The sequence below is a fragment of the Amyelois transitella genome, chromosome Z (genome assembly GCF_032362555.1).
Source record: "Amyelois transitella isolate CPQ chromosome Z, ilAmyTran1.1, whole genome shotgun sequence".
Taxonomy (NCBI): domain Eukaryota; kingdom Metazoa; phylum Arthropoda; class Insecta; order Lepidoptera; family Pyralidae; genus Amyelois; species Amyelois transitella.
The window spans coordinates 11007811-11034753 of NC_083535.1; the positions used below are offsets into that span (position 1 = coordinate 11007811).

General features: G+C 35.3%; 1 protein-coding gene across 1 annotated transcript in view; it reads right to left on the reverse strand.

Moving 5' to 3' along the window:
• Positions 1-26943, reverse strand: part of LOC106133996 (arf-GAP with Rho-GAP domain, ANK repeat and PH domain-containing protein 2) — a 45857-nt gene that overhangs the window by 16638 nt on the left and 2276 nt on the right. The window contains exons 2-4 of the mRNA XM_060953470.1: positions 22552-22741; positions 10250-10370; positions 3235-3356 (exon numbers count right to left, since the gene is read on the reverse strand). Coding sequence (XP_060809453.1) covers positions 3235-3356; positions 10250-10370; positions 22552-22741 — 433 coding nt within the window. The remainder of the gene's footprint in view (positions 1-3234; positions 3357-10249; positions 10371-22551; positions 22742-26943) is intronic.

Sequence of the window (26943 nt, forward strand, 5' to 3'; positions counted from 1 at the left end):
TATGCTCTCATAAATCACTTATTTACTTAATAATCAAATAATTTGTGCCTTTGTCCGTATGACATCAATTTGCTGGCCTTTATATTCTGATAAGTTTGTTATAAATTGAAAAATTATAATTTTTTACATGATTAAAATGGATCGTGTCAAAACAGTTTTACTTTCGAAGAATTAATGAAACACACTTTTGTAAAGAGGATCTATTTACGAAGTAAAATATTTGGAAAAGAAGTTTCCCACTTTTTCCACCAAAAAAGGTGTCCCAGAAATCTCCGCTACTAATTCGGAAGTAATACTCAACACCTAATACCTCGCTATTCCGCCCAGCATTCCGATCTTACTTTTACTACCCAACCTTTGATAGGTGATGAAGGACCTTACTTGTTTATCTAATTGCGGATGCGTATATTCGTAATGTGCCGTGTGGTTCCTGGCACCAATAAAAAAATTAATAGGACCACTCTATCCCGTTCCCATAGATGTCGTAAAAGGCGACTAAGGGATAGGCTCACTTGGGATTTTTAGGCAATAGTCTAGCAACCTGTCACTACTTATATAAATCTCGATTCTGTCATTAAGCCAAACAGCCGAACGTGGCCTATCAATCTCTCAAGACTGTTGGCTGTCTACCCCGCAAGGCGTTTAGACGTGATTAAATATATGTTTGTATGTATGTACATTCATAATTACCGCATTCCTAGCCCTTAACCATATTCGTAACCCTTTTTCTGTATAACTGTTAACGAATATCCTGCGCAATGACAGTCAATGTCCAAATCAATAAAGGCTTTGCTTTTTCCATTAGGAGTAGGTATAGAGAAAACAACATTACTTCGAAAGCTTAACGCTATCTACCTATGCACTAAATGAAACTAGACATTTGCCGTTTAAATACTGTCTGGCTGTCAATACGATAGGACGGCAGCTTCGCAAAGTCACTAATGGTCTTTACATGCATGGGAACAAGAGAAATTACATTACCGTTGTCTCTCGTTGTTTGGTGTTAATATATTTGGAATGACACCGAAAAAATATCACAGTTGCATACATATTATCACGACTTTATCCCAAACAAGGCAGACAGATCCAACAGTTTTAAAACTACTGAAGGGCCACTTTCAGCTTTAGGGCTTAATAACAGAATTGAGATTCAAAAAGTAACAGGCAGCCGATCGCCTAAAAGAAAAAAAATCAAGTTAACAAGTCTTTTCCTTGACAGACTTTTACAATCAACAGGGATGTTGATTGTTAAAGTCTGTCAAGGGAATGGAAAGGGATGATGATGAAAACCATGTTTTTTCTTCGCTACCATACCAGCAAGGAAGCAAAAAAGTTAATTATTAATATTTTTATAGCAAGGGATATAGACGTACTTATATGTATGTATAATTAATATTTTTAGCGGTGATAATGCAACACAAATACATTTATAGGACTTTGGAAACATTGATATTAGACCATTACTTCATTTGCACTTCATTGTACGTTACCTACAAAATATGTATAATTCTCTGAAACATATTATGTTTAGTGTGTGTTATGTTTTCATGGCAATTAACCGGAATATCAGATATATTTTAACCCAATATTTTATTGAAATTTCACAACGTCAAAAAGAACACAATAAGCTATACACCAATAGGAGATTTGATTTCACTTTGATTAACCTTCAATTCACAAATATAAACTTTATTATACCTAGTTTTGCTCAAACCTGTAATCGCAAAATTTTCAATTAAATAAAATTATATCATGCTGAAAATTCTTTAGAGAAAAATACGCAAACACTCCATAATAATAAACTTATCATTTAACTCCGTTTAGCGTTTATTAAATGTTTCCTGCGTCTCAGAAGAAATTATCGCGTCGCAATCCATAAAAGGATTTTAAAAAAAGACGCAAATGTATCAAGGGCACTTTTTCAATCATACGAAATTACCGAATTTACGTGATATATTGTTAAAGTATATTTAGTTCCCGCTCATAAAAAAATGGCAAATAGAGTGTGGCGTCGGGACATCTTCTTTATTTCTTTTTGTATCTTTTGCATAGATAATACTATGTCTTCACGTCTTCGTCAAGTTCTTGTGATAACACTGTCAAAATAAAGTAGTCTGAGTGGCAGGCTGTCTTCGTGTCTCATTGAGTCGCTAGAGGAAACACAACATACCTTGAGTTCCCGCTCGTGAGGAAAGTGCAGATAGAGTGTGGCGTCGGGACAGTCCAGCAACAAGTTGTCGCCGCAGTCCGAGTGGCAGGCGGTCTTCGTGTCTCATTGAGTCGCTAGAGGAAACAAAACATACCTTGAGTTCCCGCTCGTGAGGAAAGTGCAGATAGAGTGTGGCGTCGGGACAGTCCAGCAACAAGTTGTCGCCGCAGTCCGAGTGGCAGGCGGTCTTCGTGTCTCATTGAGTCGCTAGAGGAAACACAACATACCTTGAGTTCCCGCTCGTGAGGGAAGTGCAGGTAGAGTGTGGCGTCGGGACAGTCCAGCAACAAGTTGTCACCGCAGTCCGAGTGGCAGGCGGTCTTCGTGTCTCATTGAGTCGTTAGAGGAAACACAACATACCTTGAGTTCCCGCTCGTGAGGGAAGTGCAGGTAGAGTGTGGCGTCGGAACAGTCCAGCAAAAAGTTCTCACCGCAGTCCGAGTGGCAGGCGGTCTTCGTGTCTCATTGAGTCGCTAGAGGAAACACAACATACCTTGAGTTCCCGCTCGTGAGGAAAGTGCAGATAGAGTGTGGCGTCGGGACAGTCCAGCAACAAGTTGTCGCCGCAGTCCGAGTGGCAGGCGGTCTTCGTGTCTCATTGAGTCGCTAGAGGAAACACAACATACCTTGAGTTCCCGCTCGTGAGGGAAGTGCAGGTAGAGTGTGGCGTCGGGACAGTCCAGCAACAAGTTGTCACCGCAGTCCGAGTGGCAGGCGGTCTTCGTGTCTCATTGAGTCGCTAGAGGAAACACAACATACCTTGAGTTCCCGCTCGTGAGGGAAGTGCAGGTAGAGTGTGGCGTCGGGACAGTCCAGCAACAAGTTGTCACCGCAGTCCGAGTGGCAGGCTGTCTTCGTGTCTCATTGAGTCGCTAGAGGAAACACAACATACCTTGAGTTCCCGCTCGTGAGGAAAGTGCAGAAAAAGTGTGGCGTCGGAACAGACCAGCAACAAGTGGTCACCGCAGTCTGAGTGGCAGGCTGTCTTCGTGACTCATTGAGTCGCTAGAGGAAACACAACATACCTTGAGTTCCCGCTCGTGAGGAAAGTGCAGATAGAGTGTGGCGTCGGGACAGTCCAGCAACAAGTTGTCGCCGCAGTCCGAGTGGCAGGCGGTCTTTGTGTCGTCGTCAGCTTCTTGAGTCGCTGGCGGAGAAAAAAAAATGTTAAAATATATGAAAAAGTAGTAGGTATGCAAATAAATAATAATAAATATATACGGGACAAATTACACAGATTGAGTTAGCCTCGAAGTAAGTTCGAGACTTGTGTTACGAGATACTAACTCAACGATATTATATTTTATAATAAATACTTATATAGATAAACATCCAAGACCCAGGCCAGTCAGAGAAAGTTCTTTTCTCCTCGTGCCCTGGCCGGGATTTGAACCCGGGACCTCCGGTGTCATAGACAGTGCGTACTACCGCTGCGCCACAGAGGCTGTCAAAGATCAAAGATCGTGGCGAGTGGAAAGCTTCTACCTCCCCTCCGGGAAATGGCGAGGTTTACGTGTCAGTGAAGGTACTCGCGGATAGCCAATGTGTATTATCTATTTTCATTAATTTTTAGTTGTTAATTGTTGAAAATTTAAGTCAAATTTGGAACCCGGATTTTCCGCAAAAAGAAGAAAAAGAAGACAAAAAGACAGGTATTAAGTTTAAATAAACGGTTAGTTCATTACATCATGCTTCTTTTTGTATCGTTGTATAATCTACAAAACTCAACGATTTTACTCGAAACCCATCAAAATCCATAAATAATGATTGCGTAAAGTAAAATGGTTCCTGAAAAGCAGTGGGATAAATAATGATTGAATGCACAATCTTCTGAGTTATTCTGACCTTCAACAAATATCCTATTCTTCAGTGACCGATAACATTATAAAGAAATATGTTAATTAAAATGTATTTGCTCACATAAAAGGCGAAGAAATAACAAGCAAGGCCTTGTGCAATAACCTACAATAAAACTGAAGTTGCTTTGCACATCTTATCTCCGTTATCACTGCATCCAAGAGAACTCAGATAAAAATTTAATTGAATCATGCGATTTTATTAACGTGATTTGTCCTTCTTTGATAACAACTTCTCTGTTGTATAAAAGTTGCAAATACACAGCTATTACACTCCCGCGCACTCATTAAAATTGCTCATTAAAAAAGATGATTCTTATCAAAGAGTATTTGCTGCAATTTCATTATCTTGTGTGAAGATCAAACTCTTTCTCTTATTACATGATTTTGGTCCCAATAAGGCGTTATGTTTCGATAGCTTTAGGTCCGCTTCGACGAACTTCTTTTAACTTGCTGATATTAGGTTCTGCCAACAAGGTTCATGTTGGAATTTCCAGGAAAAAGAAACCTCGGTAATTGACTATAGGGTGAACTTTAATGAATAAGCCATCTACTTATTTAAATCTTTGATTGTAGATTCGAAATTTTAACTACCATCACGATAATTTAACCGAAAATGCGTATGTGACAAAGTTACACAGACTTGTGCATTTATCTATAATATTTCTAGCCTTAACCCCCGGGTGGCTCCGTCCGCGCCGTTTTAGCGCCACCTACAAAATAGGACTAGAGTGCTCCTCCCGAAAAACAAACGGAAAATACCGCTGATATTCGATTCCGCAGGAATTTTGGGAAATCTTCTCTAAGTGACACCATTAAAACCACATACTCGTAGATAACATAAAAGTCAAATTTCAAATCTCGCACTTAAATCAGTCAGTCAACGCTCTTTTATATATTAAGATATTAATATTGATAACATGGCGAAACAAAAACCTTTTAATTCATGAACTTAAATTCATTTACGAATCAGCGACCCCGATTGTAAATTACGCAAATCAGTACTCATACCAGACGATGCATGGAAAACTGTTTACAGCCATGACATGAAGGTTCGTAGAAGTGACATCAGCAGACGCGTCGGCTTTCTAAGAGTTTACTCCCATTTGCATAGAGCCGTCATAATGAATTATTGCAAAATGGTTAATTCGCGTACAACACAGCGTTTGACATGTAAGGTCTCGTCTCGTCCTCCAGCCTTTCAAACCTTTAAAAATTATACAGCATTCTCCTTAAATACCATTTAGTTAGTTATAATGGTTAACTTTAGCGAACTGTGATTCAAGTCGAAAATTATTATTTTATTGGCAACTAATACCAGAAACGTCTTTATAATTTCTTTTCACCGTAATTAGACAGTAAGAATGGCATTAAAAAAATTATCATATCCAAAATAATAATAATCGGATAAACAAACTTAAACAAATAAAAAAAAACTTAACAAAAATGCTGCCTTTAGCAGACTTTCAAACCAGCAACGTAAAATTAAAAACAAATGTGCGTCTATACAAATTAACACACCATATGTAGCCATGAACGTGTTGGCAACAAAAATACTCATCCATTCGTAAATGTATTAAGTTCCGAATTTCATTAGGGCAACACTTTGATGTGACGGACTTACTCATACCTGAACAAATGCGTCACATTTAAACTCTTATTTGCCAAATATAAACTTTAATCTTCGTTGTAATCAACATAATGTGTAAGTATAGGATTCTTATATATGTCAATTTATAATATAAAAAAAAAAACATTATTAACGAAATAATCCAAACAGAAAATCTACGATACTAAACCTCAAAATTCATAATGTACCTATCTCTGTCGGATGGATATCAGAATGTGCAAAATTACCAGTCGGTCATGATTCATAACTCGATGCACGGGCTGACGCGCCCGATCCCTGACCCCACATTGATTGGCTGTGGGTCAGAATGCCGCATTGATTTGCTGTTTTGCAAGTGGAAACATTTGGCTAGTTTAGTTCACACTTATATTTAGTTTTAAGTTGTCTTTGAGATTGCAATTGTGCATCAACTTTTTATTAAAGAAAAAGAAATTAAAAATTATCATACATATGTGCATTAAGAAAAATTTATTTTTTCGCATATTATGTCGATAAAACCAAATTTTTTCTCTTCCAAAAGCCAAATGTTTGTTATTAATCAAGTAGGTACTTACTTACTTGAAACAAAACTTAACTATTTATAAGTTCACTTAAATATGGGAACTCAGAATGTTTTTTTTACATTCTGAGATATGGTTTCTAACCATCGTTTGGCTACAGGTCAGAGGTGCATTAATTTTTTTGTTTTGCAAGTAGTAACACTTGTCTAACATAATTAACATATTAATTTTACGTCACAGTCATCGACGGCTTACTTAATAACACAGATTGAAGTGTTTGCCTGTTAAGTTGTGCCAATTAAAAAATATAAAAGCAAACAATTATTTAAAAACTCCTTTTTATTATACATACACATTTTGAGAAGATTAAATAATAAACAGTTGCATAGAAGAATTTAAATTTTGCATTCCGAGATTTGATTACGTTAAATGGCGGGAAACATCAGCGAAATATATTGAAACATTTTCTTCTTTCATCTCCTTCAATTTGCCCTTTCCGAACTACTTAGGCCGTGAACGGATTTGAAAATAAAAAAACATACAAATTCCAGGTTCCCACAGATTTAAACACGGCGCCTGGTAAAAAATCAAATTAGTTCTCCAAGGAAATAAGTTGTGTAGCTCCTTCAGGTTACCGTCGGAAAATGAAAGCAAAAACAGACAAGCCCGGATTACTAAACTCGTCGCGTCTTATAGTTCATAATCAAATCGGTTGAAACAAAATTAAAAATATTTTTGCGATTGCCAGTGCATTTTTCTTTTCGGTTCTGAAACTTAACTTCGACAAATGTTTCTGTGCCGGATGAGCAGCCGACAGCATGTTCGTTTATGAGTTGTTCAACAACAAAACCTTTCTAGTACGAACGAGTCGCCGACAGAACGATTTATTCATAAGCGAATTGAATTTCTCTATGTTAATTATAGCTTATCAAACAAACCTATGGGGAGCATTTCTCTACTTGAAAAGAACACTGGTGTTGTTTAAAGTTTCAGAGTACTTCGAAAAATATGCTTATTACAAAAATAAAATACTCATAAGTCATATCGACTCTATCATAGAAATGTTTCCGAAAGAATAAAATAACTATAGGGCATACATTACTTACGTATCTGTCGAACTCGAATGAGAATTCTAGAGGCCATAAGCATTAAACACTGACATCAAATGCATCAAAAATGTTCAAGAAATTTTTAAACTTTGGCGAATAAACTCATGCAAAGTATATCTTGCCCATCTCTGCCGAACTCCGGCTTTGAAGTTTAGAACTGATAATCCATCCGGGAATACGATATGATACATCGCATCAGAGTGAATCTAATGCACTATCCAAAGCTCCCGGTATATGGCGAAGAAAGCGTGTGAAAATACATTACAAATCTCATATAAGAATCATCTGAATTTTTGAATAACATAAACTTGTATGTGTATTCATTCCCACCGATTTCAACAGAAAAATAATACAATGAAACAAATGTTAACATTCAAGTTGTTCTAGAGATCGATTAAATATTATATTACAACAACAACATAAGCGGATTTTAAATGAGTATATAAAAAAATAAGTCAATATCGTTATGAGAAAATAATGCGGCCTGTATTCTTACGGTAAAACATTGTTTTCTAAGATGATATAAATTAAAGTCGTTCTTACATACCCTGGGCAGAGACTAGCTTGTTCTCGATTAATTATGTTAACACAAATACAACAATAAATTTAATAAACCTACTTATAACAAATACTTTAATCGAAATTCATTTTGATGCACAAAGGTATGTCGAAATGGAATTCAATTTCGACAATTGCAATCTCTCTACACAATATTACACACGAAATGGACGAAATAATATCAAAGCGTAGTATATTGTGTAATCAATGACGTTTGGTCAAAATTGGTATACAGATGACGTCATTAACACACAAGAATACGGTTCAATTATTACAGGTATCATCATTCTATGCTGACGAATTTTCTTGTGTTTTACCTATTATATGTTTACTATAAAGGGTTTCGATTTGTAATCATTTAAAGAGGAATATAAAAATTACAAGTTTTAACGCAATATTTTCTACCCCAGTAAGTTTATGCTAAATTAATGATCATAATATAAACGATTACCTACACTGAAACTCAATCATATTACTAGCAAAATTTAATAGTACCTATTTACTTTTCACCCTCTTATTCGGTCGTCGTAGCTAAAATAATTTTCGTATCGTCAGTAAGGCTTATCAAAAGCTTTTGTGTACGAGTATAATACATACATATAATCAAGTCTATCTCTTGCGAAGGTAGACAGAGCCATCAGTCTTGAAAAGACTGATAGGCCACGTTCAGCTGTTTGGCTTAATGATAGAATTGAGATTCAAATTGGTTGCAAGCCCATCACCTAAAAGAAGAATCCCAAGTTAATAAGCCTATCCTTTAGTCGCTTTTCGACATCCATGGGAACGAGATGGAGTGGTCCTATTATTTTTTTTATTGGTGTCGGGAACCACACGGCGAGTGTAATAGATTTAGAAAAATCCGGTTACACACTGTCCCTGTAGGTCAAAATTTAGTTTTTTCAGTGACAAAATCTGATTAAAATTTTGTCAAAGGTGTAGAGCCGTGGCCAAAAAATGATTTTCGACATGACAGTTCGGGCGATAATTCGATTGTAACTCAGCTCAGTAACACGATGTACGATATTTCGCCGTTTGAATTTCGGACCGATAAATTAATAAATTTTGCACAACATTTGAGTAAGATTACGTTTAGTGTTATAATGAAATTCAGTCCAGTCGTTATATTCTGACCGAATGAAGAAGTTTCTGAGAGAAATTTTGGATTCTCTTATTGAAGCTTAAGAAATTACTAAATGTAACAGAACCTCGGCATGTGGCTCACATAATGAGGGTCCTAGGAAAATTAAAGAATAAAATTCACGTATCATATTCAGAACATGCAAGGCTCCTGTTTTTCATCAGTGGAAAGGTTTTTTTTTTTCAAAATACCCAAAACACCCTGAAGCAAAAGTTTTACTCTGATATTAAATATGCCAATATTATTTCTCTGACACACTCTAATAAATGAATCCGGTATTGTGAATGGTGGTCCAACCAAATTAATAACTCTTTGAAAGAGTGTGAAAGCTTTTGTTCCCGATGTTCAACGTGTTTGTTTTCTGGGTTTTTTAATATCATTATTTACATACATACATAAAATCACGCCTCTTTCCCGGAGGGGTAGGCAGAGACTACCTCTTTCCACTTGCCACAATCTCTGCATACTTCCTTCGCTTTATCCACATTCATAACTCTCTATCATTATTTATTGAGATTATATTTTTTTATATGAATGTGGATGAAGCAAAGGAAGTATGCAGGGATCGTGGCAAGTGGAAAGAGGTAGTCTCTGCCTACCCCTCCGGGAAAGAGGCGTGATTTTATGTATGTATGTATGTATTATATTTTCTCTCTGTAAGGTAATAGAGACATACAACATAACTTTTATGGCCGAAATACTTATGTGCCCTTAAAGTTAGCGATAAACTTATATTCGCGGTCGGAGCCGCGGACAAAACGTTTTTTTTAATGACTCACCGTCATTGTGAACCCTTTATTTTATCACCACTACGAGATTATAACCCTCCTTGTACAGCCGGGGTCATTACGGGCTAGGACCGCAAAAGGATTAAACTTTCACCCTCGAGCAGACAGATTCGAACTGATGTTAAAATATAAATCTTCTGCTGTATGTACATATAAAAGATGAAGGTGACTGACGTTATCTTACAAAATGCAAGCGAAAGTAATAAATGCTTATTTCCCGGTTTTTTGGGGAGAGAAGTGAGAAACTAGCAAAAAGTCTTCTGTAAATTCTGTAAATTTTATTTGTAGTATAGGCAATTAACTTTCGATCAAATATATACATATTATTATGTTGCCATAAGGTATAAAATATCTAGTCCTAATCCAGTCAGTTCATTTTGCATGAAAGAGTTACAAATTACATTTCCCATCTTTATTTGAAGTTTATTGTTTTGTGTAATTATATTTCTGCAAGTACTTACTGACACATCTCGCCTTCCTAAGATCCACGGTACACACGTTGGAGTCTTCGCTAACATAGTAGGCCAGCACCCGCCGGTGCAGAATGACCCACGCGCCGCGCCATTCACCAGTCACCCCCTCCTGCGACCATAACACGGGTTAAACATACATTCTTTTTTTTACTTTAACATTGTTATATCCATTTTGGATGTAATATTAAAGTAAATAAACAGTAATGTATTTATACGGACGATGCATAGCTAGATATGTAGATAAACACAATTTACACACAATAAAAAGACACTTAAAAAAAAATTGGAGTAATCATTAAATATAAGATGACATGGAAGCCAGGAAGTAATAAAAAAAACGAAGCTGGACGGCTAGACTTCCCACACTTATTTTTGTTGGATAATTCGGTAAAATTGTAACCCCCTATTTTTACTAATTATTTGGCAAGAGAATCTGATACTGAGTGCCCCCTTCCAATATGCAACGCAGTTTACCACATACCCCGTAAACATATATTTAAATAACAATTAAAATAAGAATTAATTTAAAATTGCAATATCGCCATGCCGCTGCCTCTAAAAGCAATACCTATGTAACATAACAGGCACCTAATAAAACAAAATGACCATCACCGCGCGCGATAGCGAGAAAATCGCATAATGTGCACTCTATGTGGATTTTATTCTCATAATTCGATACTGCGTTTTCATAAAATTAGACGTGCGGAAACGTTGAAATACATTCTAAAGTTCGAACCGAGTGCGTTTCTAACTTGTTCCTCCCGAGTCTTTCTATAGGTTGATTCGATTTTTATATATCATTAGCTCGCAACCTCATCGAAGTCTTTGTTGAAAAGGATTTTTTTCATTACTATATTATTAGTAAAACATAAGTATAAAATCGTTTTGACTCATTGATGAGTTAACTATTTCTAACTTATATATTATATGTAAATACATTCTTGCATTTATTGATACAAATGGCCGCCGTAATTGCTTTTCTTTTTGTTTTGAGAAATTCACTAATTAAAGTACATGTATGTTCTTCAATTGGCTGTGTAATAAAGAGGAAGCAGAATAATTTTGTTTTTTGTAGTTTAATAGACGCTAACGCTAATTGCAGCGCCCAAAAGGCGGACATCAAATGAGTCATTTTACATCAGCAATAAGAAACGCAGAGCATATTATAGAGATCAATGGACAATGAATGAAATGAATGTTTCTTTTTATCAGACGCGTTCTGCACCACCTTCAACCAGTTATCAGTGTGTTCTCAAAGTTCCACTTTCACCTGATCCATCCAGCGGTATCCGGGACTTTAATACCGCGGATCAAGTAATTGGTACTGACAATATAGTCGATCATTCAATTATGGACGCGGCGTGAACGAATGAGTGGAGGGAGCGAGAATTACCACCTTTCATATGCAGGGCACCGCGTCACTAATGCAGGCAGATGCGATACAGATATTTTGAAACAGTCACATGTTACTACATACATACGTAATGGTATGCATAAAATCACCCCTTTTTCCCAAAGGATAGTCAGAGAACTACTCTTGCCGCTAAATGATCGCACCAATCCCAGGGAAGGTCAATTCAGCGCATTTTTCTAATAAAATGAACAGAACAACTATTCATTATTTTGGCTTTTTCCCAATATCCAATTTAGTGATAGCGTATTCCAACGGCACATACCTAACGTAAAGAATGTTTACCCGAGAGCAATTCACGATTGTAACATATGAAATTAAATTACCAAAACTATTCACATATCCAATAATGCAAGCGCACATTAAGCATGCGAGTTTAATTCAAAGGTTTAGTCGGACACTAAACTAATATACCTAATTAAAAACTTAGCGCGAACCTAAAGTCAATAAACAAATGAAGGTAATGCGAATAATCAACCTGTTGAACAGGATTTCATTACATTCAATATCAGCTGACTATGTCATATCGAGGTTTAATTAGGTGTTTAATCAAGTATCTGATTAATGTACTGGGGACACATTTATACATTAAAATCGCACGATCATGTGACAAGTTGTATAAAAATACCTTTAACTGGATGTAAGAAGTCGAAGAAAAGAAGATGAAGGAACTGAGAAAATATTGTTCTTTTGTGTACTCACATAAATAAATATTTTGCCGACTCCACATAAAAAGTTAGTTTAGGGAGCGTCAAGTAAGTTACTTTTATCTTATTTTACTTTTAACCCTGTTATTCGGGCAGTTTTTAGACATAATGATTGCATCTGATATTCGTATTTTTACGTGATATAGTAAATAAAAAATATGATATACGAAGCAGGTTTATTTAAAAAAAAACCTCAAGTTATGGTATTAATTGTAACGCTTTTTACTAACAATACATTCAGCGCTTCACGAAGCGTGTTGCGGATAGTAAATCTGAATGTGCAACGTTTATTGCGGATCACTTTTTTATTTAAGTACAAGTAAGTACAAAAACAAGGTAATTGTAGTATGTATGTAATTATATAGTTAATATCATGATAAGCCATAGAAATTGCAATCAAAGAACTAAATTGGGTACTGTACAAATGCCTTGTGACAAATGTACAAAATATGTGTTTGACATTTGTACCATAGCAAAGCATATCAATGCTTTGTATTGCTTTGCTTTGTAGTTTAATTAAGTCTGCATTTGGAAACAAATTAGTTTTTGAAATTGATAAACATTTGTCCATTCTACACTACCCTAATGAGGTTGTAGGCGTAAGTCGCAATAATTTTGATTGCGCACAGATTTTAATTCATATCTCGTATTTCATCTGATTATATGTAGATCTGATTACGAATATAAATCTTTTCAGTTTTTATTCCCGCTGGGATAAAAATTATATAGGTATAAATGCATGCAGCTATAGAATTATCAAAATCTGCGATCTAGCTACTCGGGGTCTTCGAGCTCTTAGTCTTTTGATTACCCTGTCTAATCTAATTTACAAAAACATACATACACATACATAGCTATGTGTGTGTGTATGAAAAATTCCTAAAATTATAACCTTAATTTTTCCGACAACAAATTGATCGTTTATAGCGATAGCTCGTTACAAACCACCCACTTAAAACAGCATCCCACACACTATTTCGATTGTCAGTTTTCCCAAAATCTCAACAATGCCATATAAATTAGACATATTGACGAAAATCGAAATGATGTTAAAAAAAAACGCGCCAAAAAGCTATCAAACAAGCCCACGTGATGGTTAGGCTTAACTGTAACCCACGCACAGAATTCACACCTTTAGCCATTGCCTAGAAATACTCAATGTTTAAAAAAACTGTTACTGTCTACATCCCAAATGCATTTTGCAAAAGATGCGGCTATTGAGTTGAGCCGCATCTTTTGCAAAATGCAACGCGACCAGAAACGTAATCCTGTGCTACGAATAGAACTGTAAAAAAAGAAATATAATATTGGAAAACATTTTCGTTTTCAACTTCAGATCCAAATTCAAGATACATATATAAGGGTAAGCAGAGACAACCTCAAATGCATCGATATCAGCATACTTCTTTCGCTTCATTCACATTCAACACTCTTTTAACAAACTCATTAATTGTCGTCTACCAATAAACTTGGGGTGAAAATACATTGTATGTATGTTTGTTTGTAACATAACTTTCGAACGCCTGGTTAAATTTGGATCTTTAAAAAGTAGGTATGTATCGTCAATAGAATTTTTTATATTTCGTTGGGCAACAAAATAAGTACATTAATTTTTGACCTATTCACAATATTATAAAAAAAAATTGTGCGGGGCTTCATGCCCGTGGGAATTTCCAGAAAATTATGTATTTTTGTTAATTCTAAAAGTCTATTCTATATGTGTACCAAAATCGGTTCAGTTTATTTACGTTACAAACATACAAAAATACAAATCTTTATCCTATTAGTAAAAAATAAGTGTTCGCGAGGTGAAATTCGTGACGAACAACTAGTTTTAAAAAACTTAAATAGATTAAACAACATGGTCAATTAGAACAATGAAATTTTATTGATTTACTACTACCGGGCTGTCGGCCTTGCACTTAGCAACCCCCTCGAACCGGTGTAATCAGGTATGTAGGGTGATTTAAATCGATATTGAGCCGAAGCCATTTCGCCTTTAAATCAATGTACACTAGATTCACATTCAGCCGTTTTTGGGCATAAAAAGGAGATAGATGTATTATACATATATACCTTATACATATTTGTATTCTTGGCCAGTCTGGTACATATAGGTATAGTTTTTACTGAGATGAGAAGTACTATATTATACTTTTGATCCCAGTAGGTATAAACTATAGTTCCCGTGACATTTGCAATAAACCTGTATTCTTTTGTAGGTGGCGCCAAATTCGTGCGGGCGACGCTGCGGGTAAGAGTTAGTTTTCAATAAACATGAATAATAATGTGTACTTGTTTAATTCATTATCTAAAAAACCAATTAATAAGCAAATGCACCATGCTGTGCCCGCGACTTCGTCCGCGTGGAATAGTTATTTTAGGCATCATTGAAGATTAAGGATGAATAATTTACCCCGTTTTTTCACATTTTCCATTATTTCTTCGCTCCTAATAGTTGCAGCGTGATGTTTTATAGCCTAAAGCCTTCCTCGATAAATGATCTATTCAACACAAAGAGAATTTTTCAATTCGAACCAGTAGTTCCTGAGATTAGCGCGTTCAATCAAACAAACTCTTCAGCTTTATAATATTAGTATAGATTGTCGAAATGTGTGTCGCAGCGGTAATGCGCTTGTCTGGTACTCCGGAGGTCCCGGGTTGAAATTCTGGCGAGGGCATAATGTGAAATGAACTTTCTCTGTGGCCTGGTTTTGGATGAGTCTTTTAAATTAGTATCTCGTAACACATGTCTCGAACTTACTTCGAGGCTAATTCAATTTGTGTTATTTATCCCGTATATAATTATATTTATTTATTATTGCTTTGTTAGCTAGGTTTCCAACCTCAAGTGCACTTAGAAGGAAAAGTATAAAAAAAATAGTATTTAACATGGGTAGGTACTGAGAAAAGATTTAGCAAAAAGTTACCTTCAGGAAGGACCCTAGACCCCCCAGAAATAATGCACATTTAAGATATAAAATGAAACACACGCCTTGCAAAATATAAATCGCTGGGCAATTGCAAAGTAAATAAAATATACTTAATAATAAAAGAAAAACATTCGCTAAAAAGAATAAATAATAAATTGCATCAATGGGTAATAATAACTGCAAAAAGAAACAAGATTTAAAACACAATACTGACAAATTAAAAAACACATTTATATTAAAACATTAAATGAACGGCCGATGCATTTTTTATCAATTACCAGTAAACATTAAAGTAGGTACCTATTTGGCATAAAAGCAGATAAACGAAAGAGCCATAATTTTAAGTCAAGTGGATTGATTAAATTAAAGATTTATTCACGTAAAAACGGATTTTAGATAAAACTTCACAATATTGTAGCTTAGCGTATACATCGAAATAATACATAAGGTATAATTTAAACATGGGCGAAACCACGGACTGTAGCTAGTAAATTTCTTATAAAATTTATCTAGTCGACAGCGCTTATTACTGCACTGTCTCAGCCTGATATAGTATTCCTAAGAATACTTTGTTCTAACAGCTTCTTTATATTACAAAAACGTAATAGGCAGTTAGTACAGTTAGCGTGATTTTTAAAAGTACCACAAAAAAAAATTATTCCATAATTAAATATTATAGTTCAATCTATGATGTGCTAAATAAGCCGCTTTAGCGAATGTCTCTTATAATTTGAAACGCAGTTGACCTACCAATTAGACTGCAATTTAATAAATGAATTTATGAAGGAAATATAGTTATTATTTCCATTTGAATTACTAATTAGCTAGGCACAATCACAGGTCAGAATAATAACCCCTACTTCCTTAGCGAACTCTGGTACTCCAACCACGAAAGTTTTTCGCAAATCGGATTTCCCCGTATATAGGATATTGGCTTACTCAATATGCCTGCCTTTTGGGATAATACAGTATTCGATACCAGCTTATCAATTGTATTATCATCGTCATTATCCAAAGATAAATTACAATCTACGGAAGGACGACCGCATTTTCAAAGAAAAGTAGGTTAGCGTGTTTCAAATAACACACTAGAAATGTACTTAAAATCTAGGCAACAGTAAGGACTTTCAAAGGACTATGAATTGTTAGGTTATAAGAACCATTCAGGGGTGCGGCGACATCTCTACGCGACACTTCACAACAATCTTACTAATATTATAAATGCGAAAGTATATGAGTAGGTATGTCAGGCAGTCAGTATGGATGTTTGTTACTCTTTCACGCAATAACTACTGAACCGATTACGATGAAATTTGGTATGTAGTTAGCTGAATACCCAGAATAACATATAGGCTACTTATGTTATTATATATACTTTTTATCCTGGAGTAAAAAATAAAAATCACGCGACGCCTAGCCTAACACCTAGCCTGGCGGAAGATCTTGGTGGCGGTCGAGCCGAACCATCGTTCCCGCTTCAGGGGCAATAGGGCTAATTCTCATTATGGCAACCGATTCGCTAATACACTATTCCTCATTTTGGCGTACTTAAACAAGGATCGCAGTAAACCTTGATAAGATTAAAGGTATGCTTACAATATGGTCACGATTGGAAACCAGTTTGTCAAGATTATGGAAAACAGATCTAGCTTGGATATTTTCATGGCAGTTATTGCTCCAAGGCCGACTAAGCCGTGTTGTAATTAAAACTGTTTATGTGGATGATGCCGACTATATCAATGTTTCTTTAAGAAGCTTCTTAAAATCGCTGGACTGGCCTTATTAAAAAACTAGCTGTGCCCGCGACTTCGTCCGCGTGGTACAGTTATTTTGGGCCTCATTGAAGCCGTCAAGGAGGAATAATTTTCCCTGTTTTTTTCACATTTTCCATTATTTCTCCGCTCCTAATAGTTGCAGCGTGATGATAAATAGCCTAAAGCCTTCCCCGATAAATGGTCTATTAAACACAAAAAGATTTTTTCAATTCGAACCAGTAGTTCCTGAGATGAGCGCGTTCAAACAAACAAACAAACTCTTCAGCTTTATAATATTAGTATAGATTACAGAGTCTAGGGAGATCGTCAGTCACATGATCAAGAACATGATGATGGTATGTAACACTTCGTGCGAGTCCGACTCGCTCTTGGCCGAAACTTTAATAGTTTTACATCTTATTAAATATATCTATCAATACAGAGCCATAATTTTTTGTCTGTCTATCTGTATCTGAATGTATGATCAAGATTCAACTCGAAATTTACGCGGACGAAGTCGCGGGCTACAGCTAGTATTAAATATATCTATCAATACAGAGCCATAACTATGAAAACTGATTATTAAGCGTACTATTCGAATGAATGGATATGTTTTTATATACATATGTGTATGTTCATAAAAAAAGCTAGTAAAAACATATCCGACATATAAAAAAGAAAAAAAAGATAAAAGCCAACTAGGAGTTGCGACTTATAATATGTAGGGAGGTTACTCCCAGTTAAAGCCGGCTGAGACAGGTTCGTGTTGAAATGGAATTTCTGGTAACAAATTTACCAATGTGCAGTTGAAATATATATGCATTTTGGCCGGGATGCGAGTGAGGGCCCAATAATCATATTACAGGATTTCACACGTGACTCTAACATTACTCGGTTAAGGGCCATCAAACTCGTCCATATCGGGCAGTATTAAACAGAATTCGGCGTTGTGCATAGAATTCGGAATAACAAGAGATAATAGAAGTAGAATGTGCCGTGTGGTTCTCGGCACTTTATAATTGGACCACTCCATCTGTTTCCCTTTTCTAGTTAATAAATTCTTTTGTCCAATCACTATTTCAATCTCAAAAATCCATCACTTAACCGTCCAGTTAAAAGTAGCCATTGCGATTTTTCTAGATGGTTATGTTTACCCCGTAGGTAAGGGATACGTGATATAAGTGGTATTTATAGACTGTTGGCTCTGTCTACCCCGCAAGGGATATAGACGTGATTATATGTATGTATGTATAAGTGGTAAGTACTAGCAAATATGCCGTCGAAACTGATGGCAATCATTACCATCCGACACCATAACATTTTGCATTATTTGACAGCTATAGCACTGCACATAAAACTGCGTACGTCTAAAAACATCACTCCCACAGCTTAAAATGCAATATAGCATTTCTATGCTCTCATGTATTCCGATTTCTATAGTACCACCCAATGGAATTACTCGATAATTATTTATACCCAAATGATTTTCTAGTAATTCCATTGGTAGTAACTAATTGTTACAAATTACCTTTGGTGAATTATTACAAATTACACGGGGTGTGAGAGGCCGACGAGTTGCGAAGGTATTTGTCGAGTGCCAGTAATATTTGAAACATACATATATGTCGTGATGTTAATTATTTTTTTTAATTACATACCTAAAATCAACCACTCTTATACTATGGGTGAACCAACCAACTATTTTATTTTGTTTGTATTACAAAAACATCAACTTCAGATTACTAGATTTAACAAAAACACGATGCATACTGTTAGTACTCAAACGTGGTTGCAATGTTGTAAATGTTCATGGAACTATTACAGCAGGGAAATTGGAAATTTTCCAATACATGCCTCAAATGTCGATGAATAGATCTCGGTAATTATAAATTGAATCATTACTGGACTTTGATTTGAAACATATGGTTATTGAATCAATGAAACTTTAATAAGAAAGGTTATGACGATTTAGATACCTGCTGTAAAGAGCTTAAAATAAATTATTAAAAACTAATACAAATATTTTTGGCTTCATTATTGATATTTATGCAGGTTCAGCTCATAAAGATTGACTTGGGGTACTTATGGATTTGGGATGGATATAAATTATTTGCCATGGATGGCTGTATTCAAGCGTTGAGCGTTTAAGCAAATTATCAAAATTCTAAAATTCAACATTTGCCACAAGGTAACCAAAATATAACTTGCTAAACGTAGAAGTAAACAAATGCATAAATCAAATTCTTGCACAGGAGAGTATCATACAAAATTAAACTAAAGACGCGATGATGGTTTAGGCTGTCACGGGACAAAGAGGCTTATTATTATTTACAAACAGTGTATATTGCATTGTACTGACAAGCATGAACCATGTTTAGTTTGACTAACTGCGCACATATCCAATGACCCGTTGTGTTTAGGGTGTAATGATGTTGATGTCGGCATTTAATATACAGGTCTATTTGTTCTTCACCGACAACCTAGCAAGACTAGGTAGCCGCAGACTAAGGAGCTAGCTAAGATACGAAACAACAAATTTAGCTTTATGGACTTTGTCATAATTTGCATTCTAAATCAATAAGTATATCTATATGTATATATATATTTATAAATATATAATATAATATAAAATAAAAATATTTCTTAAGTTTTCATTGTCATGTCATCGAATTTGTCATTTGTATAGCGAGAAATCTAAAATAGTGTTACATAAAAATAAAACTCCATTATTTTATTTCTATGTCAGTTTCATTCGTCGTTTCAATTCAATAGTTTTATAACATTCTTAGTAAAATTTAAATAATAATTATACTAAGTCCCTTCAAAAAAAAGCCCTTTGGGCGAAATCTTATCTTCTCTATAAAATAAATATGTCTAGGGGCGTTAAAACAGGAATGGGAATGGGTTGATTTCCATATATCTCCAGGGCGGCTACGCTTCAATGTGAACGAGGCCTGACTCTGACAGTTTAAAGCGAAAATCATTCTCAAACAATGTATCGGTATGAAACAACCAATATGGTAAAGAGTATACAATTTAATTGTTCGCAGCCATTACTAGAAAATCTACTGAACCATCTTAATTTAAGAGGAAGGTTACCTCTTCACCGTTAGTACTGACGATGTTTAGTCGGAGTTATACTTACAACCTAACCATCTTCTTAAATTTAGATAGTTCGGTAGATTTTCTAGTTCTGCTCCAAATCCACGAAATCTTTGCTTGCACGATTCTGACTCTTGGCTGCTATTGTTATTTTGCTATTTTATATTGCCACAAACTGATCTCCATGATATTTTAATGTAATTTTGCACACATATAATATGGAGTACAGAGAAGGTCATAAGGTACTTTTGATAAGGGCGGAGCTAGTAAAATATAAGAAAGCCGCTTAATAATCTTTTCTTTTAAATGCACTTCACAAAATAAAGCCGACATAAGAAATATGTAACAGCAGAATATTGACCAAGGAAATGAAACTGAGATTTTATCAAAATAAAACACAAACAAGTCAATCTAATTCCGAACAATTTTCCAGTAAATTTCAAACGAGTCCCATTTTCATTGTGGCTATTCTGCGCAATGACAATTAATAAAGAACAAGGCCATACGTAAAAAAAGACTGCTTTATAGCAGTCTTACAATTTTGTGTCTAGTGCAAACTTTACCACGATTATTTTTTTAGTAAATGATAGTATGCGTGCCAATGGATTTTAAAATTGTAGTTGCTAAAGACCAAACCAATTGGACAGGTAACTGTCAGAAAATGGACCCAGGGCCTAAAAACACTAGTGCAACCGTGAACACGCGAACATAGGAAGTGGTCGTAAAATTCGCTGGATTTTCACATTAAACCTTATGCCAAATTTAGTCTAATTAGCTGGGAAAGGAACGAACCTTGATCAAATTAAGGACGTCCTGGCAAAAAGTTAGGTCAAGTGTACTCGAAACCGCAGAGCTTGTATGAAGAGAGTTATGAATGTGAATGAAGCGAAAGAAGCATGCAGAGATCGTGGCAAGTGGAAAGATGTAGTAGTCTCTGGCAACCCCTCCGGGGAAAAAAGCGTGATTTTATGTATGTAAATATTTAGCTGGGAAACTCGAAACACATATACCGCCGCGTCCTTGCGAGTTTAAGGCGTTGCAGCGGGAAATTATTATTATTAAGTCTTTTACAATATAAGTAAATAGTATTTGACAATGTGAACAATCTTGGTAAACTTCCAAAACATCAATGATACAGCTCAATGTCTTGTTGAGACCGTTGGCTCTGTCTACCTCGCAAGAAATTAAGACGTGATTATATGCCTGTACATCAAATATAGATGATGCATTTTGCAAGCGTGTTGGCATTTTAAGAAACGAAATTTTCAGCACTGGTCTCGCATTCCCAAAGAGAGGTATTCGTTTAGTACTGCGGTATTGTCTTCATAACAATAGATGGATAGCCAATATTATGAATGTATTTCCATACACAAAAAATCGAATCCCTGGATCCAAAAAAAATCTTTTCAATCTCTCGAATTTTCCTTTCATCTCTATTAAAAAAGAATAGTCATCAGACAAATATCGTTCACACACCCATAAAAAAATATTCTAAATTCGCATGCATGATTTACTAGAGGCACAGTTACAAACATATTATAAAAATCGGTCTTCGTTAGCTTCGAATTTCCAATTTATAAAGATACTAGCTTTTAGCGCAACCATCAAAACATTACTTTTAGGATTTTCGCAAATTCCACAGGAACTTCAGTTTTTAACGGGATAAAAAGTGCCCTTCTCCCAATCGCACTAGTTTTTCTACGCGAAATTTGAACGAAATTGAATCAATTTTGTTAGCAAACAAATAATAAAATATACTTTCGCATTAATAATATTAGTTGGTAATGAAATAAAATCCCCTATAATTTCAAATTGTGTAATAAGCATAATTTTGTACAAAAAACGTTATGTTTTCATGAACATAATTGCTCCAATTATGGTCATACAGAACATAATATTTTTCTGCAAAGCTCTCATGTCAAAACTTTTGTTCAAATTCTCGATAACCGCTTTTCATAGAATTCATTCACAGTCACTAATTATTTTCAGCAAGCAACATTTCCGAAAACAGGCGTGATGATATGTATGTATGTAACATTTCCGTATATTCACCATGTTCCCCGTATTGACTCTCCATTCAAAACCACAATCACAATTTTATTCCTAAATGCTCATGATATGAGGACATGTTTGTCAGAAATATCTCTTCCAAGGAACCTCAGAGCAGATGTAACATATATTCAATAACAACCTTGGGTAAAAAAAATTGATGAGTGTAGGTATATATTTTATTTTATTAATAAAGTATGCAGGGATCGTGGCAAGTGGAAGGATGTTCGTTTTTAGAAAAGTTAGGTATCTGTCGATCACTTCGGAATTTATCATATACATATGTATTATATATTAAAGGTACCACCTATTCAATAAAAAACTGAAAACTCACCTTCAGATAACACCACCCGCATCTTGTGAAGTCGAGGGTATATTTGTTTGGGAAAGTGGTGAGGTGTGCCGCCAAGTGGTGGGTCCATGTCCTGCGCAGTGCTGCTGTGTCAGTGCTGAAGACTATCTTCCGAGCCTGACGAGACCCAGAAGACACTAGCAGCTCGAAGCAGAACGAATTCGCCGTCGTACTGTAGCAAAACAAAACAAAATAAAACGATCATTGTTTGGGTTCTCGATAGCATTCTAGAGGTCCACTACCTGATATAGGTGTTTGACGAGGTTTTCCACTTCTACAATAAGGTGATCTACTGATTCAAAACCTATAATTTATTTGAAGAAGTGGTTAGTTTTACCTTCCCTCCGCCCCCTGATACGTACATTATATTAGGTTTCTGCGAAGATTAGATGGATGTAGCTTCGATTAATTATGATTCTTTGACAGAGAGGGGACTATCGCGTTCTACACAAAGGCAACTGTCTTCCAATCACCGAAATCGCAATAATATACAAATAAATTTTTTTTTCGCGAAGCCTATGTAATTGAATATGTATAAAACAAACAGTAGTTAAAGAATATTTTTAATGCTTGATTTTATTTCCTTTTGAATGAAGTTAATTATTCTGTTACTTACATAAGTAAACAGAGAAGCTTTTTAAAGCTTTCACTTCGAAATACGTATTAAAAGCTCATATTAAAATTAAAGGTTTCATCGCATACTTGTCTTCCTCTTTTGTCATTCTACACACCAACGGCTAGTTATTTTTATTGAAACCACTTCAATCTGTTCTAGTGAATTGTTTTTATACGGAATAAACCGAATAGCGGAGTTACTTCACATAAAAGAGATTTTGTATAACAGGATTGATACTGGGAACCGGATGAACAAAACATTGTATGTATTGCGGCTATTTCATACAATCTTTTTACAAATATAAAAAAAATACAGATTATATTAGTTCAATAAAAATAAAATATTCAAAAAGTCCCCCAGTCACTGCTGGGTCAACACATTATTATTTTTGTCATTGTTTGAACCTATCCTATCAGTTAATACACCATAATTTTTATTGAGACAAATTAACTCTAATTCGTCCGACCTAAAAGGCTAGCTCCTTTTACGGCACAATCATTTTCCAATCAGACAGAAAAGTAGAAGGCTACTAAAGTTATCGTCGGTGGCACGGATGGGCGAGCGGTACTGAATTTGATACCGACAGCTTTGTATACATGACTCTTTTATTCATTATTATGGGACATTTCAATATCACTTTATAATTGTCAAACGTTTTGGTTTCACAACATTGGTTGACGTCGAATAAATTACTTGAAACTAAGTTTACAGCCGCCCCCATAGCGTCAGTGCAGATGAAGCGGTAACAAGCTGCATTGCAACATTTTCTTCATTCTGGACTGGTAGGCTGGTATGCTGGATTGGGTATAAGTCAGTATTCTACACACAGCGACTCTTGTCTGTCTGTCAATGGTCAATTATGGTTACACAAATAGCTGTACCAATATCGGCTGGCGCAAGATTAGCAGTTTTCTGACGCCACACCTACGTGCTGTTAAGCGTGCTTCGTGTCTAAAGTGAGTTTTAGAGATATACGAGTAAAGGTATATAATAGATATCGAATATATATTTGATTTTAATGGATATCATAAAAGGAAACTAAGGGATAGGCTAATAAACGGGATTCTTCTTGTAGGTTATAGACTAGCAGCCTGTCGCAATTAGAATCTCAATTCCATTTAAGTTATTAGTATATGGCCTCGGTAAGATTAGAACATGTGTACTCTTGTCCAATTTGCCCATTCTTTTTTATAGGCATACCTCGGGCCCGCAGGAAATTCTCTTTACTTTTGAGTTACCGATAAGAATAAAAATCCATTCATTTATTTTAGGAAATTTAATGGTCTTGAAAATATCGTAAATATGTCTAAGTTTATACTTTATAATCACAGAAAAGAAATTACTTCTCAATCTTTTATTGTATAGTGTACCTATAATAATGAAGGAAAAATTATTTCAGCGATAACAAAACGCCTCTAACGAAATGTAAGTACGCTAGAATGTTCATTAAGACTTTGATAAGATAATTGGCAAATTATTTACTTTTTATAGACTTAGCACAGCCGATACCACAGGGGATTTTATTCAAACATACAAATAATATTGCTAATAGAAATGGTATCCAGTCAGTGAGCATGTTGTATTATTTCAAGAAAATGAAAACCTGGATAATACAAATATAACCAACTTCTCGGGGGAAGTCTATGAAGATAAAACCACTTCCTTTTTTGAAGTCGGTTACAAATATATTAAAATAAATCAAAATCGAAAGCATTGTTACGTTGTGCGCTTTCACCATATATTAATTCATGAAAACTTATTAAGGATTGCAATTGTCCATTTCTCCGCAAGGCGTCGAGAGATGTTTAATTCGTAATAAGTAAATGTAAATTTTTGATTCAAATAAGATTAAAATTAGATACATGTTTAAAAGGTAGCATTTAACAAAGTTTTTAGTAATTAGTGCCGTGTGGTTCCCGGCACTATTACAAAAAAGAATAGGACCACTCCATCTCTTTCCCATGGATGTCGTAAAAGGCGACTAAGGGATAGGCTTATAAACTTAGGATTCCTCTTTTAGGCGATGGGCTAGCAACCTGTCACTATTTGAATCTCGGTTCTATCATTAAGCCAAATAGCTGAACGTGGCCATTCAGTCTTTTCAAGACTGTTGGCTCTGTCTACCCCGCAAGAGATATAGACGTGATCATATGTATGTATGTATGTTTTAGTAATTATATCTTGAAAAAATTCTAGAGTGCGCTAGCGCATGACGTGACGGAATAAAAAAAGATAAAATTGTCACATTTTAATTACTTCTGGTAAGCATTTGACTTAATAAAAAGAAACAATACTAGCATCTTCCATCTTTAGGAGACAAAACAGGCTAACAATATTCTCCAGTATTTTTCAATCATATTTCGTATGAAGATAAATTTAGTGTTCTGTTGTTTTTTTTTTCAACAACCACACTGTTGATTGCATGGAATATAACAAAAAAACATTATCTGAAAAATTACTTCTAGTTATTAGTCTACCTATAATTGTCGTACTTAATTAGAAAGATAATGAAGGAATTGCTAAAATGTATTTCTCTAATGGCGAAAATTTGTAAGAGATGGAAGGCAACAAAGGGTGATTCGAGATAATTTTTGTTTTCTGATGTTACTTGTATGACCAGAGACTGTCTGAAATATCTTCTCGATCATATAGATTAATCGAATCGGATCGGAACTGTGATACCGTTAACATGGCAGGAAGTATCCACTTCGATTTATCAATCATAACATTGTGGGGTTCCCAGCGAGAAACAAACAGTCGTATTTGTTACTAGAGAACGCGCGCGGATCCGCTCGCGTATCACAATAAATTCTTTGACGTGTCGTGATAAACTTGGGCACGTTCTGGTAAAAGGTTAGGAGTCAAGAGTATCCGAAACCGACCAACTTGCATGAAGAGAGTTATGAATCTGGATGAAGCGAATGAAGTATGCACGGACCGGGCCTAGTAGAAAAAAGTAGTCTCTGGCTAACCCGTCGGAAAACCTACTGTACATTGTGCAACACAAAACTGTATTGTAACTAGTTAATCTAGTTCGTTGCATTAATATTATTGTCGATTCCAACGTTATAAAAAGTATCTGAATAGTTAGCGACTATCATAATCACTGTACCCATTATTTCAAGGCCGAATGCAAGGCCATGAAGTCTATATTCATAGTCAGGATTTGCGTGGTGACGTGCAGAAATTGAAAATAGGTAGGTACAACTTTTTTTAAAATAGTTAATTCATGACATTATTTATTACTGAGATTACCAATTCGTACTTCATAAGACGTATACGTCAACACCAAACTACTCAGAAGTTTTACGAAATTAGCTCTAACTAAAGACTAATATTATTTCAAAGCCACTGGTTTCTTACTTGTCGTCTTAGAAAGATAATATTCGAATACGATGAATAGCAACAGGTTGTCGTACCCCGACCAAATGGCTTACTTGCGAACACGCCTCTGTTAGAAATAACAGGTAGTCGATATTGATATTTACATAGATAAAATCAATGCTCTTTCCTGGAGCGATAGGCAGAGTTTACAAAATCCTCTTAAATTTAAGAGCAAACTCTCGTCGGTGGAGTTAAGTGGAGCGTCCAACATTCGTTTATTACATTCTTTACTATTTAAAAAATATGGTTTTAAAATAGAAAAAATAGTAGGTACTTAGTAGCCCAATATTATAACACTGTTATAACAATTCTTATGTTCTGTGATTCTTGGCATTGTGATTCATTAACATGTTAAAATATGATTCATCTATATG